This window comes from Brachyhypopomus gauderio, chromosome 6 (assembly GCF_052324685.1).
Source record: "Brachyhypopomus gauderio isolate BG-103 chromosome 6, BGAUD_0.2, whole genome shotgun sequence".
NCBI lineage: Eukaryota > Metazoa > Chordata > Actinopteri > Gymnotiformes > Hypopomidae > Brachyhypopomus > Brachyhypopomus gauderio.
Genome location: NC_135216.1, coordinates 17,696,195 through 17,714,907, shown reverse-complemented (window position 1 = coordinate 17,714,907; position 18,713 = coordinate 17,696,195). Strand labels below are relative to the sequence as shown.

The 18,713-nt window shown below is 45.0% G+C and overlaps 1 protein-coding gene across 1 annotated transcript in view; it reads left to right on the top strand.

The window, feature by feature from the left end:
* The window catches only part of hs3st4 (heparan sulfate (glucosamine) 3-O-sulfotransferase 4), a 65,529-nt gene extending 52,468 nt beyond the window's left edge, over positions 1-13,061 (top strand). Inside the window, exon 2 of the mRNA XM_077009261.1 lies at positions 9,272-13,061. Coding sequence (XP_076865376.1) covers positions 9,272-9,926 — 655 coding nt within the window. The 3' untranslated portion in view covers positions 9,927-13,061. The remainder of the gene's footprint in view (positions 1-9,271) is intronic.
* Positions 13,062-18,713: the final 5,652 nt, after the last annotated feature.

Here is an 18,713-nt window from a genome sequence, read left to right as displayed (position 1 = left end):
CTCCGTCTTCTATCTCCTGTTATTGAGCTGACACCACATGCTGCTTGGACAGATATAATGCAGATATAATACAGATATAATAAAGTTTGACTAGAAAGTACACAGCAGGTTGGAGCATGCAAACAACAGCACGGTCATTGAATGCATGTGCTTCTCATGTGGCCACTTCAAACTGGCATTCGGCACTAACCTGCGCACTGCGGCGTGTCCCTTACAGTACGAAACTGGGCACATCATGCAGGATCGGTGCCGGACCTCCCAGTCATTTAAAGTGTTGTTTCATATTGGACTTTTCATTATTGTGGACGAGTTTATCCCAAACATAGCTGGTGGCTCTTCCATGGCATCTGGTGCTCCTGATTTGGACTGGTGGTCAGAAGCAAACGCCAAACATGAAGCCAAGTCCAGAGTTGCCACTACACCTGTTCTCCACCGCACCAGCGGATCGAGTCTGGGGGAATTTCACGTTGGAATATGAGTGACATAAAGAGATTGTATGTGGATTAGTGTAATTTGGGATCAGCAGTCACCTTTCAAAATGTGACTAATTCCAAGAGGAGAAAACCATGCAGAGACCCATCTCAAAATATTTGATGGAGTGCTTAACTTCAGCTATTTTGAGTGGTTAAAACCTTAACAAACCTCCTACAATCAACAGCTCAACTGCCTACTGCAACTCACTTGTTTTGATTCTGTTGACCATTTGATTCAGGGTCCTGGGTCTGATAAACAGCCTTTGTCTGTGTAGTGAAATTGGACTGCACATCTTGTGCTCTTTGATGTTTGCGATCATGAAAAATGCATGAAAGCGCTCCGTGAATGGGAGGCAGAGCACTATTAGTGAGACACGGACCTCGGAGGACGAGGAGAGGGCTTGTCTGGTCATTTGAGAGAGCTAGTTAAGGCCATTTCTCTTCAGGCCTCTTGTTTTGACAGCGCTGTTAACCTCACTGGTCTCCTGTTCTACCATCAGGGTTAGCTCTTCATCAGCCTGGGCTCTTGGTGATGTGGTGCCCTGATCTGATGGCGTGGCTTTAGTGTTACCACGGCACTAATGTCATCATTTGGCGCAGTCCGTTCTTAGACACTCCATCATCCGAGTTGTCGTGCTTATGCGGATTATGCATACGAGGCTCACAGGAGACAGAGATTAATGATGCACGTTTACAAAGTGGCCAGCGGAAGTAAACAGTAGTTATTCTCCATATGTTGCTGGAGATTTTATGACAAATGAGTGGCTTAAAATGAGCATGAGCGTATCCTACGTTTGCGTAACTGCTGAAGTTTGTAATTAAAAGCTGGATGGTCCTCACCACAATAACACTGCCCTTCAGGGGAGGAGTTTATTTCAAATACAAGTTGGATGACTTTCACAGACGCTAGTTCAAAAGAAGTCGCTGATAAACTGAAACACACCTTAAACGCCAGCACTTTTTTTATCAGAACGTAGTGAACATTCTTTTATGATAGCAGCTTTGCTGTGGGGAATATCCGATTGACAAACATCCGGCATTTGAACGTGTGACGGATTTTTTTAACTACCAGTCTGGCGCTTTTGAACTGCGCAATTTGGCAGCGCACAGTGGAACCAATCGCACTCCACGCCGCGCGCCTCCTACAGCCCGATCCCTATAGACGGGTTCTGGTTCTGTAGAGCTGCAAACAACCGCCTCGCGCACGGCTCGCGCTTCTTTTTAGACGCTTACGGTGAACGTTTTCGATGCGTTCTTCGTGAAAAACACAAAACATAAATCCTTACGGTGTATTATATGCGGACACGCCGCGTCTGTGTTTAATGCTTTTTGTGTTGCGCTTTTTAATGTTGCATTATCTGCGCGCACAAATGCGCAGTGTGGAATAGCAGCGGTACCAGTAACAGGTCGGCTTAGTCCTTAATGGAGCAGTTTAGACTCCTCTGTACGTGATTAGAACATTCTCAGCAGTGTCGTTTTATCACGCCAGATGTTCCGAAGCAAACAGCACAGTGGGGTCAGCGCTCCACAGTGTCTAACGTTGCCGTAGTCAAGCTTTTAGCGACCCTACATAATAGTTGTATTAAATCAAGGATTACTCAGTGAAGAGACGCTGTAATTACTAACACCATAAAGAATAGAAATTTTAGGAATTAAAATTCACCGTTTGTTTTGATGAACGGGCATATAGGCGTTAATATGGTCTAGAGAGTTTGTATACTAAACGCGTTTCATTCTGCCACGCTCCAGCCCTGATGCTGGCTGGCTTGTGGAGATATCCTCTTCCATTTGAAACGCATCATTTTGACAGTAGCGAGGAGAGCAAGACACTGGTACTGCATACAAAACAGCGTGTCCGCGCCTTACTGCGCGCACGGGGTCACCCTGTACGCCGCCGACGCTCTCTTAAAGATGTAGCGCACACCAGATTATAAAAGAGGCTCTGACATTTAAAAGACGAACGACAACAGTGTATGCACATTAGCCCCAAGCGCCGACGCCTCACTCCATTTCCCGTGCTTTAATAGTTTTTGCCCTTAAAACGTATCTGAGGACAGCACACCGGCGAGGGGTGGCGGGGAACACGCGAGCTTTGTTTGACGGATGAGTTGGTAAGCATTTATTTTTCGTCTTCAGTGCCGTTCTCCACAGTAATGTCTTTTTCTCAAGTTAATCCGTGGATTAAGGCCTTTCTCTGGCCTGCTCCCGTGGCTGGGTTAGGGCTAGAATCCCATCTCTTAAAGCATTAGTGACATGAAGCCGGTAGATCTGGGTCTGTGTAATGTTGAACACCGTAGCTGTTAAAATGCAGATGTCAAGTGTTTACTGTTTCCAAATTCAGTCAATTATTCTTATGTAATTACATTAACATTTGTGCTAATTTATCAATCCGTATGGAGTTTCTATAGTCTAATAATATGGAGTTTCTATAGTCTAATAATATCAAGTAAAAAAAACCATAAAACTGCAAAATCCAGAGAGATCAAAACATTTCAAAATATAATTCCATCCCTAATTGTAAATTTCGCCTTTTTTTATTTGAGTAGTTCAACTATTTGTGCAGCCCTGTTTATAAATGTTCACTCTTCTGTAAAAGTACTACTTTAGAATATTTTTCAGCAAATTTGTACACGAAAAACCAAAATGCACAGCAGAGTCAGTACAACTGCAGAAGAGCTTCACCTATTTTAGGTACGTTCTTTTCATACCTGTCTATGATAGAGCCAAGCTGTTGACACTGCGTAGTGTGAGGTGGTGGTGCTTTGGGAGTTCACAGAACCTCTGTGTGAGGAAGTAATCAGGGAACAGAAAGGGAGGAGAAACACAGGCCAACAACCACTTCTCCCTCATAGCTGTGGAGTCTCTTCATAAGTGACGTCTACTCCCGCGGCCGACTCTATAAACAGTGGAGTAAAAATCAATCGCTTGCTAAACCTGCACTTAAGTAAAAATGTTCAAGCTCCACGCTGACCTTAAAAGTGGATCACCACGATGAGTGTGAAGGATGAAGTGCCACAGGGATGTGTAAAAACTCCAGAGACGCTACAGGCCAGTGCTCGTCTCGCTGGTGGAGAACGGGACCTTCTACACATCTGATACCCTCCCCCGATGTCTCAGCTTTATATCCAAAAAAGCTGAAATCTCAACTGAAAGACACAAAGCACAATGATGGTGGTATCGCTGTTGCTTCCTGTGACAGTCACAGCAAAGTGCTTATTGATGGTGGTGATCAGGCTTGCCATGTGGTGCTGTTATCTGGTAGCAAGCTGACAGCCAATGAGTGAGCGGTGCCGCGGTTGACCCCGCCCCTCCTGTTGTGCTGGGCTGTTATTCGTGCTGTGGACAAATTGGGTCCCAGGATGCTGACTCAAGCGAATGTCAGGACCTGCTGGTCTAACACCTCTGCTCTCCTCCAATCAACCAGCTGCAACCCAGGAAGTGATACTAGGCATATGGTAGATTTCCTTGGTAATGGAGGTCTTTAGAAAAATACCTCATGCGCATGATTGAATGGAGTACTTGAGTAGTAATCATTAATGTGAAGAAAAATACCTTCTCATTTTATCAAAATCCCCATAGGTTTGGTTTTAATCTGGTTTTCAGCTGTGCACACTTTTAAAAAATCTTAAAAACCTCTGTTTCAAAACAAAGAGCTGCTGAGCCTGTGCAACATTGTAGCACAGTTGCTGTCATTTATCGTTACAAGCTCAGGGTGTCGGCAGGCGAAGTTAGCCTGATTGGCAAGGTTAGCCTGATAGGTGAGGCTAGCCTGATAGGTGAGGCTAGCTGATAGGCAAGGTTAAGATTAGCCTGATAGGCAAGGTTAGCCTGCTAGGCGAGGCTAGCCTGATAGGCAAGGTTAAGGTTAGCCTGATAGGCGAGGCTAGCCTGAAAGGCAAGGTTAAGGTTAGCCTGATAGGCATCTCGCTTGATGCCAACCTCCTGGAGCTTGTTGATGGGGCGGCGGTGCCTGTGCTCTGTGCTCCAGCAGGATGTAGTGTCTGCACCTCCGCACTCTCCCATGCGCTAATGGCTGCCCTCGTTTGCTGTCACTTACACCCAGGCCTGTGGTGAGGAAGCAGATAGCGCTGAATCGGCCGCCACTACCAGTCAAATCTCCTCAGCTGGATGATTGCTCACCCCTGTGTTTTTTTTTTCCTCTGGAGCTATAAAATCTATCACATCTGATCTGTCGAATTAATCGGTTCTGCTTAAGGGAAGCAGATGCGTGCGAATCTCGGGATGTAAAATGTGGCTGCAGCTTCAGGTCTACAGGTATGACTGGCAATTACGGCCACTGCTTTATTTTTAATGCCAATAAAGTGTCTCCAGTGAGAGTGAACAGGTGGAGAGGTGCAGGGATAACTCTGCCTCCACACTCAACCGCGTTGCTCTGCGCTGCTCCACGCCGTGCGGCTACTTGTTTTTGTAATCATGGGTTGTCAAGAGCTGTTGTGAGCAAATAGTATGTGTGCAGCCTGAAGTCCTCCTGAAGTCCACTCAGCTGCCCGTCCAGGGGGACGTAAACAACATATGGGTGGAATGTTGGGATGAAGCTGTAGAAATATTCAAATGAGTGTCGGATTGCTGGAGTCCAGTGAGTGATTAAACAGGAGGTAACCCCTCCCACTTTACGCATAGCCCCTTCAGGATTCCTGCATTCATAAACAGGTGTGTCTCGGCGCCAATAACCTCTTCTTTCATAATTTTAACACACTGGAAGCGAAAACAAGCTAATTTACTAGGTGATATACAGGGTGGTTTCACGCAGCAGTTACCAGGGTTATAGTGATTCTTCCAGAGATCCATAAATGCTCCCCCCCCCCTCCTTTTCTTCGCCCGTTTTGTTTCATCATGTTCCACATCCAAGAGGGAGATAAACATTTCTGTGAATCTGAAGTGTAGTGGTGGTGGTGGTGGTGGTGGAGGTGGTGGAGGTGGTGGAGGAGAGGAGAGGAGAGGAATGGAGGGTCTGATCTGGACCAGCTCTCGGCTCTCCTCCCTAACTCTTCTGTTGAAGCAGACAGTTTGGCTGCGGCGTAGCGGATCGGGCCCTTCCCGCAGGGGGCCGGGCGCCCGCACCTCGTGCTCTCTCCAGACGGCTGTGTTGGCAGGCGTCAGTCAGGCCAGCAGGACTCAGAGGGGATTTGGTTGGAGATAGAGACTGCATGACAGGCTGCTACAGGTGTTGTGCTATTCCAAGTCTCCTCACATTGTTCATGGCTTGCGAACAGCTGAAAAGAAAAACAATTTTCGCAGTGTTACGGGGGGGGGGGGGGGGGGAGGGGTGTTCTTGTAGCCAGACTGAGAACGGGTTTGCTTGCCTCCCTTCACACAGCTGCCACGCATCAAGACAGTTGATATGAGAATCTGCTGCATTCTGCCATTGAAGAAGAGTCTTTTCCTCTGATTTAGTTGACAGTGTTGGGGGAGATAAACTGTCTAAGTGAATTCTGTCATATCTAAATACTAAAGTAGATAACGTTGTGAAAGTGCGACCAAGCCACGTCAACATTTTCGACTCTTAAGTCACAAAGCTTAATAGCTGTAAACCGTAATCCTCAGTAATCACATGCACTTGGATTAAGAATATGTTAGTTGATGGTAAAACATTCCCTGCTCAATCCCACTGAGCTTGAATTAGGGGACACTGTGTGAGATTATCCTCGCTGTAATACAGCAGCAGGAATAAGACCAGCACTTGTGACATGGAACCGTGTTTCCTTGATGAAGCTTTTAAAATGGCAGCATGTGCTGCTTCATAAAGAAGCCTCCCAGCGCCTTGTCCTCAGCATTAGCGTCGGTTCAGCTATTTAACTGCTGCACCTATCTGACAAATGACTGCCTGTAGTTACCTTTAGGTTCACTGGATCTGAAGATGCACTTAGGTTTTCCCTGATTAAAAAAGTCTCTCTTGGCAAAGTATCCAGGGAGTAGATTCATTTGAAAAAAATTAATAAACTAGAGTGTAGATTTTACCTTGTCCTTTCACATCTTGGTCATAGTTTTGTGAGTGGCAATTAAATTACTTCAAAGCAATATGAACGTAAAAAATAGTTTTGCTGATTTCTAAAAAACTATTGCTGACCGGGGGTTCACAATCTTGAGTGTGTGGACATTTTAAAGATTTTCTGGGTCAATAATAAAACTTCTTAGGGCACAGATGTTCTTGCTTGTCTCATTTGACAATGTACCTTCAAAAAAATACTTTTACTAAAGAGGAATGGAGTGGGTTATTGTGCTTAAGTTATGTATGCAGGCGTTATGCAAGCTCGGGCAGGTCTAGGGAATGAAAGGCCATGGGCTGTTACGTGGTTCGTGTGAGTATGTAAACAGCAGATGGTGAAGAGCTTTTGCAGACGCGTGTGCGTTATTTACCTGCCCACCTGAAGGACCCGTAGGTGCACGCTCCTGCTCTGCGGGGTCACTGCCTTCTTTCTCTGTCTTGAGTGCAAAGCTCAAGGAAGCTGGAGAAAACGAGCTCGTTGATTGGGCGACGCGTGGTTGTGTTTCCTGTTCTGCCTTCCTCCGTCCCTCTGACATTTTAAACGTACGCCACCCATGACTGACTCTGTCTGTGAAAATGAGCTCAACCTCAATCACAAACGAAGGTATCGCCTCCGTAATCTCCATATTTTAGTAATTACACGTGTAATGAGTGGCACGGCGTCACTGCAGCACGACGGAAACAAAAGGCTGTGTGTGTACACGAGGAGAACCGTCTCACGCACCAACCGTCTGTCTGGAGATGCCGTCTGGAGAGGCCGAACGCTTCTGGTGACGGTGGGCATCAGCGCAGTGTCCATAGGTTGTCCCAAGACACTTTGTTGGGGCTTTATTATTTCAGTTTTCATTTCTATCTTTTATTACTTAAAACGTTCTTTCTTGCACAGTCCGAGGTACAAGTGGAGCCGTGGATATCTTCCGATCTTTACTGCTGAATTTAAACAGCCAACTGAATTTAAACAGCCCTTGAAAGGAGAGTGAAACACCTTTAACTGTTCATTACCACAATGAGGAATGGTGCAGCACTGATGGAGGAGAACGTAGCCTGCTACGACTCCCAGTCCCTATGCTAGCTACAGATATGGTTTATATCCCATTACAGCCCAAGTAGGCCCAGCTCTATACCACGTAGAGCCAAGAGTAATCCACTGGGAAATTACCCATCAGGAGTGCAACGCTGGTACAGAACTGAAATTACAAAGCCACTTGTGAGCAAGTGTCCGTATGTGCTGAGAGGTCTGTGGATTGGGGTTTGTGTGTGTGTGTGTGTGTGTGTGTGTGTGTGTGTGTGTGTGTGTGTGTGTGGCCAGGAGAGGAGAGCATTTAGAATGTGTCCAACATCCCAGTGATTGATTTGTTTGTGTTACTACCACTTTGGTGTGGTACTGACAGATGTCAAATGAAAAATTATTTTCTATATCATAAATATATTGATTTCCCAATGTAGCTGTTTCATCCATTTACTAATATCAGGTCATTCTGCATGCATGGAGCCTTGTTTGGGGCACACGCAATTCTTCCAGATTGTTCACTAAACCATACAGTGTTGTCTTCTTGCCCTCCGCAGTGTTCTCTGCATGTTTTGAGAAGCGTCTGAATCTAATTTCACGCAAAAATAGATAGAAAACGCGTAGCCAGAGCTAAAATAATGGTGTATTCTTGGCGATTTTATTGAGTCGTTGAAGTTTGAAGATGTGTCTGAACTTTGCAGACCCAGAACATGCTGTGTTTCATCTAGCCAGGCTAGTCCACCCATAGCATTAATGGAGAAACTGTGATATGCATGTGGCTTCATCAATGATCATGCACCTGTTTTGACTTGGAGCGCAGGAGTGCCAGAATGGGAACGCCGATGTTGGAGACGTCTGAAATATTCGGTGTGTTTTACACTTAAATCACCCTGCACTGGTATACCGTTAACATGCTGAAGTTTGACATTGTAAAGGATAGAATACTATTATAATATAATACTGGTTACTTTTAGTGAGTAAGACACTTTTTAAAATTAAACACAGAATTTTTACCCTTCTGTAATGTAGCTTGTTTACCACAAGACAGATTGAGTGAGTAATCAGTGTTCTACACAGGCCTTTAACTTATGAACCACTTCTGCCTCCACACCACTGAACCATGAGTCAATGTTGAACATAACCGACGTGCCCCCTGTTGCCCCTCCCACCGTGCCCCACCCCCCACCACCCCTACCGCTGAGCCTCTGAAAGCCGGGACGCTTCTCCCCAGCTACAAGTGATCAGAGAGGGTGTTGCAATTAATCGCTCGTTGGCCCACAGCAAGGACCCGTTCACCCTAAAGGCAGGATGACAGGGAAGCCAGTGACAAGCGGAGCTCACGTTGGAGAACACCCTCACGCATCCGCACGGGGACGGGGGGGGGGTCTCTTAGAACAGACACATGCCGAAACAACCCCCCCGAGCACCAGACTATTAATGATATGCAGTGAACTCGTTATTAAAGTTTCAGAACAGCTCCTGGAGTAACACAGATGGTGTCAATTAAGCATTGAGCATGCTCGATCACGTGGTGTTTCATCTCCTGCTTTTATCTTCCGCGTTACTCTGCGGGTGTAATTAGCTGTATATTCCTTTTTGCGACCATAATGCCCAGTGATAAAAACAATTATTTCACTTGTAATCCACTTAATAAATGCTAATTCGTTTTGCATGTAATCTGTCTTTGGGTAGTTGCTTATGCCGTGCTGGGATCATGGTAGTGCAGGTGCGGCGTCTCACGTGGCGCACGCTAACTCTCTGTTTTTGGGCTTGTACTCGCAGGGACCTGATGCCTTCGACGCTGGACGGCCAGATCACCATGGAAAAAACCCCTAGCTACTTCGTCACCAACGCCGCCCCGAAGCGCATCCACTCTATGGCGAAGGACATCAAACTCATCATAGTGGTGCGCAACCCCGTGACGCGTGCCATCTCCGACTACACGCAGACTCTCTCCAAGAAGCCCGAGATCCCCGCTTTCGAGGTCCTCGCCTTCAAGAACCGGACGCTGGGCCTGATCGACGCCTCGTGGAGCGCCCTGCGCATCGGAATCTACGCGCTCCACCTGGAGAGCTGGCTCCAGTACTTCCCGCTCTCGCAGATCCACTTCGTGAGCGGCGAGCGGCTCATCGCCGACCCGGCCGGAGAGATGGCCAAGGTGCAGGACTTCCTGGGCCTCAAGCGCATCGTCACGGACAAACACTTCTACTTTAACAAGACCAAGGGCTTCCCCTGCCTGAAGAAACCGGAAGACAGCAGCACACCGCGGTGCCTCGGCAAGTCCAAGGGCAGAACTCACCCCAAAATAGACCCGGACGTAATCCGCAGACTGCACCGGTTCTACAGACCCTTCAACAACATGTTCTACCAAATGACAGGGCAGAACTTCCAGTGGGAGTTGGAGGAGGGAGGGGAGTCCCCTGCTTCTAGGGACTGACGGTGACGATGGACGGGCGGTCCACACATGGGCTGTGCACCTTCTCTGACAGAGAAGCCATGCAGCTTCCTCATGGACCCACAGCACAGCCAATCACACGTGGCTGTCCATGCAAAAGTGTCTGTATTCATAGCAACAGTTTTACTGATCTGCTCTCTGACCCCACCCCCAAACCTCCCCAAAAGCCAATGGTGTTCATGGTGGCAAATTATTGTATATATTATACAGTACATAAATATATTTATATTTGTGAAAATGAGATGATTTTATTCATTTTGATTTGGAACATAAAGTTGCTATATAAATCATGTCTACTATGATGATGCATGCAATGATTTAAGTGTCCTTACCCTTTCAACCATAAGGCTTTTTTTGGATATTTATTTTTATTCATAATTTACTCTTTCTGTTTAATCCCTATCTGCTGCATACCAACAGATGGTGCAGTAGTGTCACTCCTGCTAATCAGATTTAGTGTCTGGGCAGTGGTGGCCATTGAGATCAGCTGGTCAAAAGAGGTCAAAGATCAATACGATTAAAATGAGTTACCAAACTAGCGGCCTCGTGATGTGACACAGTGGTGCCTCTGTGTCACTGTGAAGACATCTACTTCATTCTGGTTCTGTTTCCACTGACTGGGCTCTCCTCCTACGTGGAATATCCAACATCAACTCTGGAACCAGCAAAAGTGCCATTTTACCATGTACCAGGGATGTTCACATGTTTATTTTTCTTTCAGTTGATTAATATGTTTGGCAGTAACCACTGACAGCTTACCTTAATGACTTGGCACCAAATGTAATCTCCTCTAATGTCAAAGTGTGCACAGCACTGGGTGGTTCTGTCCGGAACCCCTGGTGTCATTATCAAACCCATCACTGTCATAGCTCATGCTTCCCTATCAACTAATTGGCTAATTCCTCTTTTCAACAGCGTAGCCAAAGCTGATGTGATCTTGGCGTCTCCTTTCCAAGCTACATTATTGTGGATGAGATTCATTAGAAAATCTCCAAAGTGATGTACATATGCTGCAGAAGTGGCTTCAAACCACCCCGCCCTGCTGAAATCGGCGGCTGCCGTAGTCATAGAACAACATGATAATGAGTGTAGCAACAATGCAGAAGGACCAAGCAGTAGGGTGTTGCTGAACATCTGCTGTGCTACAGTCTTCTGACACCCCAGATAAATTGGTTATTAAAGAAAAAGGGCCTCTGGAACACTGTCAATGTCAAAAAGAAGATTTTCACTTGTTTATCACTTGCCAGTGAGTTTAGTGCAGGTTCAGACAGGAGCCCCAGCACACACGGTGTTGGAGGGGAGATATCAGGGCTGAGCTGGCGTGGGACCCTGGTTGCAAATGCACTCAGGTGCTGACACTCATTCTGACAATTATTCTGTTCACAGAAAGCACATGTTGGGTTATCTCACGTATTGTGAGGCACATATTGTGTTTCCTCAGTATGGATTTTTTTATAGGACTTGAGTGAAATGCGAGAAAGCTGTCTTAATATCTAATTAGTTCAAAGACTATATGACTAAGAAAATTGAGCATTTTAGCTTTCCCATTTTAGCCCGTGTTGGAGTCCATCCACTTGTTGAAGCTATGCTGGCAGATCAATTTGATCAAACATTTATAAGATTTATATAATATTAATGTAATGAAGGGGACATCAGGATAACTTCAGGTGGTCTAACACTGGTATTTAGTGTTTTGAGCATCTTCTGTATATTACAAATTAAGTATATTTAATTTGGTCATAAATTGATAACTCTGGCCAAGCTTTGTCAATGCAAGCCATAAGATGACATTTAAAGAAAAAACGCGTTCAGCCGAATGTTGTCAAGCACAGGTTCACACAGGGCTACATTTTATAAAAGCATCAGCTATCCTGGGACTGAACATGATCTTTTTACCACTTTTTTATTTGTGTGTTCCGGGAAATCTGATTGTTTCCTAAATCACCTAAAGTGAGCCGTCCGGTTTTAACAAAACAAGGAAGCTCAGACCCCAGCAGCTTTATTTCCTGTTTTATTGGGTTACTGTTCATAATTGACTTTTATCCATTATTTATTGCACATATTCAGTTCATTATTAATGACAATTACTATAGCTTTCTCAGCAAAGCACTAGATAATGAGAAATTCAATTCAGACGCATGCATCTTTTTACTGAATATTTCCTTGAATTGTGAGGAGGATTTTTTTTTTTTATTCAGGAGCTCGAGTGATTCTCATTGGCCAACATGGTCGTGATTGTGATAACAGGGTGTCATTTCCTGCTTTTCATAAACTCCTGACATTGTTTTAACCTTCCCATCAGCTGGGAGTAACATTCATTTCTCTTTTTGGCCCCAGTTTTTTGCCTCTGCTCTCTCACGCCTGTCTGTGTGCTCTTCAACAACCTCGACAATCAATACATTCAATGAATCAATAAACACAGTCTTACAGCACAGCTTCGTTTGCCATGCGCTGATCTACTGACTCATCCCCCAAGTCCTGTAGGTCCGTGGGTAAGCAGCACAGCACCGACTACACTGTAGGCCGGCCTGGCGTTCTCATTGCCTGGGGGAGTTCTAGGGTTGCAAGACAGTTGCACAGAGCAATTGGTTCAGTCAGAGCAAGCGGCACTGTGCCCTTTCCAGGCCTCCGCTGCACGACGGTCTGGGAGCAGCTGTCTCCCTGGCACCCCGCCTCTGCTCCGAGCCTCAGATGTACGGTGATCCCGTTGCTAACACACTGCCAGTGCACTATGATCTCCTGTTTCTCTATTCTCTGCATCAGCCCTGCATTTGTGTCTCTGACAGAGGGAGTGTGGAGGAGGTAGTAGGAGATGTCGCTACAGTAAGGCTCTGGCAAGAAACTGCACAAACTAATCGGAGCGTTAAACGGGGTCTCCACAAAATGCTGCTTGTTATTTGCCTTGCTGATTGCGCTTTTAACAAGATCCTAGTAAACCTAAAATCGAAAACACTGTGAGGAAAAAAAATGACACGAGAGAAGATGCAACACTTGGTTATGGTTTTATATATGTGGTATTTGCGCTTTGATATACACATTTACTGAAAACCTTTTTCTGTAGTGTATATATTGTTTGATGTATATATGAGTCTTTTTAAATAGAGACAATAAAATTGAAAAGAGAACGAGAGCAGTAGAGGTTTGAGCTGTTGTGTTATTGAGGTTTGAAGATCACGCCTGTGAGAACTGCTGTGTTTGAGGTTTGAGGATCACATCTGTGAGGACTGCTGTGTTATTGAGGTTTGAAGATCACGCCTGTGAGAACTGCTGTGTTTGAGGTTTGAGGATCATGTCTGTGAGGACTACTGTGTTATTGAGGTTTGAGGATCACGTCTGTGTGGACTGTTGTGTTTGAGGTTTGAGGATGATGCCTGTGAGGACTGCTGTGTTATTGAGGTTTGAGGATCACGTCTGTGAGGACTGTTATGTTTGAGGATTGAGGGTCATGCCTGTGAGGACTGCTGTGTTATTGAGGTTTGAAGATCATGCCTGTGAGGACTGTTGTATTTGAGGTTTGAGGATCATGTCTGTGAGGACTGCTGTGTTATTGAAGTTTGAAGATCACGCCTGTGAGAACTGTCATGTTTGAGGTTTGAGGATCACATCTGTGAGGACTGCTGTGTTTGAGGTTTGAGGATCATGTCTGTGAGGACTACTGTGTTATTGAGGTTTGAGGATCACGTCTGTGTGGACTGTTGTGTTTGAGGTTTGAGGATGATGCCTGTGAGGACTGCTGTGTTATTGAGGTTTCAGGATCACGTCTGTGAGGACTGTTATGTTTGAGGATTGAGGGTCATGCCTGTGAGGACTGCTGTGTTATTGAGGTTTGAAGATCATGCCTGTGAGGACTTTTGTATTTGAGGTTTGAGGATCATGTCTGTGAGGACTGCTGTGTTATTGAGGTTTGAAGATCACGCCTGTGAGAACTGTCATGTTTGAGGTTTGAGGATCACATCTGTGGTGACTGCTGTGTTTGAGGTTTGAGGATCATGTCTGTGAGGACTACTGTGTTATTGAGGTTTGAGGATCACGTCTGTGTGGACTGTTGTGTTTGAGGTTTGAAGATGATGCCTGTGAGGACTGCTGTGTTATTGAGGTTTGAGGATCACGTCTGTGAGGACTGTTATGTTTGAGGTTTAAGGATCATGCCTGTGAGGACTGCTGTGTTATTGAGATTTGAAGATCATGCCTGTGAGGACTGTTGTATTTGAGGTTTGAGGATCACATCTGGGAAGACTGTTGTTGAGGTTTGAGCCTCGTCTGTGAGAGCTGTTGTGCTTTGCACTGTACTGGAAAACACACCTTCTCAGAGAACCAAATGAGTGGATTCCATTGCTGAGAAGGGAAAAAAATAAAAACAACATCTCAAACTGCTGGGAGGGGGAGAAAATTAAAATAATAATTTATTATTTCAATCTTTCATTCGAGAAGTTTCTTTTGGTGTCTTTTATGAAAATTAAAGGATTAAAAGATAATATAAATCCTAGCCACCTTTGACATGGTTATTTTTAAGTTAAACCACAGGGTTTACATTGAAATTCGTTCCTGATACTGTGGTGTGTGGAGGGGGAACTGCAGCTATTCAGAGGGTGAAAGGCTCTGTGAAACACAGTAGCGCATCACTCAGTCCGCTCTGAATGAGTCTACGCTCGGATAAATACATCAAAGACAGGCAGCCTGCGCTGTCTTCAACATGACTCAAAATTCACACAATGGTAAGTGGTGTGTTCTCATAAACAACTACAATAAACGTGATTTCAATGCTCGGATTTGTAAATTACACATAACCTACCGATAAACAAGGCTTCATGTTTCCCTTTGTGTCTGTAAAATGATAAATAACTTCTTTTTCTGTTTCCTTTCAGTCTTTCAGCAGCAAGATCAAGGCCCCGCCCCCCTCTTCTGTAGGCCCGCGGTGCTGTTCAGACATGCACTGCCTGCTTTGAGCGGAGTAATGGCATGATGCAGCCTACAAGAGATCTATTACATGAAAGACATGCAAAGCTGTCCTCTGCTTGCCTGTCCCTGTGGGCGCTCTCGTAGCGTGTGGTTCGGAACCGTACGGATCTCTCCAAGACTGCTAAAGCGAGCTTCTCTCTCTTATCGGAAAGGTGGTATCTACCCCACATCGCTCTCCTGAGCCGTGGAAATCAATGTTTGTCACTTTGTACTTAGGTGGAAGGAAAAAAAAACAGGCAATCAGTCCAGACTGTTTCCCCTAAGTGGCGTTTATGACATTGTCCGATAAAACGTTGTCACTATGATACACTCCCTAGACAGATTACGTGGACAGAAGCGACACGGAGAATGCAAACAAGTGGACTACATCAGCTTCAGGTGCAGCTCACTCAGGAATCACAGGTTGTCCATTGTTTTGGTTATTCTTGACTGCTCTGCACATCCAAGTCTTTCAGTGTTTGTGTTGGTGTGTTTGCTCTTGACATAGGCCAAATCATGAATTTAAGAGAGTCATGGCAAAGCACTTAACACATTAACTTGTGCCAATGTGCTAGCGTGGCAGTGTGCTAGGGTGCTAGAGTGCTATGGTGCCACTGTGCTAGTGCACTAGGGTGCTGCTGTGCTAGTGTGCCAGGGTGCCACTCTGCTAGCGTGCTAGGGTGACACTGTGCTAGGGTGCCACTGTGCTAGGGTGCTGCTGTGCTAGTGCGCCAGGGTGCCAGTGCGCTAGGGTGCCACTGTGCTAGTGCGCAAGGGTGCCACTGTGCTAGTGCGCTAGGGTGCTACTGTGCTAGTGTGCTATGGTGCCACTGTGCTAGTGCAGAGAAGTGAATCACACTGGCGGAGAAGTGGATCACACTGGCGGAGAAGTGGATCACACTGGAGGAGAGGTAGATCACACTGGAGGAGAAGTGGATCACACTGGCGGAGAAGTGGATCACACTGGAGGAGAAGTGGATCACACTGGAGTAGAGGTAGATCACACTGGCGGAGAAGTGGATCACACTGGCGGAGAAGTGGATCACACTGGAGTAGAGGTAGATCACACTGGCGGAGAAGTGGATCACACTGGAGTAGAGGTAGATCACACTGGCGGAGAAGTGGATCACACTGAAGGAGAAGTGGATCACACTGGAGGAGAAGTATTTGGAGGTGAAGAGGCTAAATCGGGTGAAACTACAGGAGAAGAACCAGAAGGTCTGCTCACCTAGAACAGGTGAGTCAGTACATACCGGTAGTTTATTAAACACAACCCAGCGCTTCACACAAACACAGCAGGCTTTTAATGACACGATCACACTGTTTTTACTCATAAACTTCTCTAGTGTAATAGCTATATGAGTGAAACATTACAGTGAAACATTTAGGCTTGTCTACATTTGCCTACAGTGCATCAATTCCTGATTCACTCCCCTGAATGGAAAATAACAATTTTGGACCATGGCAGGAAAGGGCCTGATCTCTTAAAACCCTGCAATAAGCCATCACTGGGGCCATGTAGTCTGAATATAACTCTGAAGGTTGTGTGTACCCACAAGCCCACTAGGGTTGCATGCACACACACACACACACACACACACACACACACACACACACACACACACACACACACACACACACACACACACACACACACACATGAACATAATAAGGCGCGAACACAGTTGTCTTTTCTCAGCTGCACTTTGTAAATATTTATCAAAAGTATTTTGTTTTTTACTCTGATTTTTTGTCATCTGAGAACACAGCCTTGCAACACAGGCCTGCCAACACAGCCCTGCCAACACATCCCTTTAACACAGGCCTGCCAACACAGCCGGGCCAACACAGCCAGGCCAACACAGCCCTACAACACAGCCCTGTAACAAAGCCCTGCAACACAGCCCTTGTAACACAGCCCTGTAACACAGCCCTGCCAGTACAACCCAGCCCTACAACACAGCCCTGTAACAAAGCCCTGCAACACAGCCCTGTAACACAGCCCTGCAACACAGCCTTGCAACACAGCCCTGTAACACTGCCCTGTAACACAGCCCTGCCAGTACAACACAGCCCTGCAACACAGCCCTGCCAGTACAACACAGCCCTGCAACACAGCCCTAAAAGTGGCTAGCAAACAAGGAAAACATACACCAAGCAAAAGACTCACAGCACTATGTTGGATACACCGCAAGTTAACACATAAGCTTATGTTGAGAACACAAATTCATTAGATTGTTATTCACATAGTTCACTCTCAAAAGATAAAATAAAAAGAAATACAATAATTTAAAGTAACATTTTAAAATAGAAATGTGGTCAAATGGAGAAACAGACAGGATACAAAGTTAATACAGTGATATTACATACAAAAAATAGAGAGATATTTTAGTGCACAAGTCCACAGAAACAGAATATTTCAGACAGAGGTCCTTCAGTCCACACACTGTATATTTATACATATATATATAAATATATGTATATATAAATAGAGTATATTCAGATTATATATATTGTTAGAATATTATAATAATATATATATACAGATTATATATTCACTGTATTAGCTTTGCATAGCATTCCTGTACCTATCTAGTTTTGTCAATGAAGTGTACAAACGTTACGTCTCTGCAATGACGTTGCCTCTTTAGTACATGGTGGGAAATAAAAGGGTTTAGCTGTTGTACCACGTGAACCTTACTAAGCTCCCTGTGATTTAGACCTGCTGGGCATGTATAACCTCATGTTCCCTGTAACGAGGAAAAGCATAAATTTGTCTGTGACAGTTTTTATTGCAAACTGCCTTGATATTAATGGGATAAAACCCTTTATGATTCATTCAAGCGGTATTGTAGTGCAAAGGTTTTCTCAATGGCACCCAAACCCCCAGAGAATCGTTAGTGAAGAGCTCCGACATACTGCTGCTCAAAGTTGTGTGTGGAGTGAGTGTGTGGTGTGAAACATAAGAACTCCAGGGAAAGCTAGGAAGGGAAGTGGGCCAGGAAGTGTTCATGGACACACGCCATTGCTGCATATCCTGTGCTCAACAACATAGGGATTTAGGGGAGGAAATGGTGATGCCAAATAATGATCAGTATAATTTACTGTACCAAACTTATTAAAATACAAATTATTATTAGATTTAAAAATTCTGGTAAAAGATCACTGCAGTAGGTTTTGGTTACTTGCTGAAGTGATTTTTTATTTTATCTTCAATGGCATTATTTATTGAACTTGGATGAATAATGTATATATGTATTTGACGAACCACTTTGAACAGAGTTTTCAACAGTGTTCCATTAACAGCAGTTTAACCTTGGTGAAACATTGTCATGAGGCTTGCAAGCTCGCTAATAGATCAGCCATGACACAACAACTTTAGAGACACTTCTCATGCATTGCATTACATCCATGGTCCCTTAGGACATTCTGTACCCTGCCCACTGATACGCAAAGTGCAACCTGGCACCTACACTATTCCCACCTACAAGGTTCAAATATAAAGTCAGTATACCCCCAAAAAATATACAGGTGGAAAAAAAAAGTTTCTTTCTTCAATGTGAAACAGAGCTGCCAAAATGTCTTAGTCAAGTTTCATGCGCCTAAGTGAACCGTATTAACCCTGCAGAGGAGAAGATGAATTAGTGCTTCATTTCTTCATTGCATGTCAATTATGACACCGTTCGTATGTTTGTGAAGGGCTTCAATAATTTGAATGCCCATAAGGCGGCAAGACAAAGTCACGTCTAAAGGATGCACAGTCCCACCAATCAATACCAACCCAATAGTCCTTGTTCTAAAGGAGACTCATTTCTGTATCAATCATTGCTG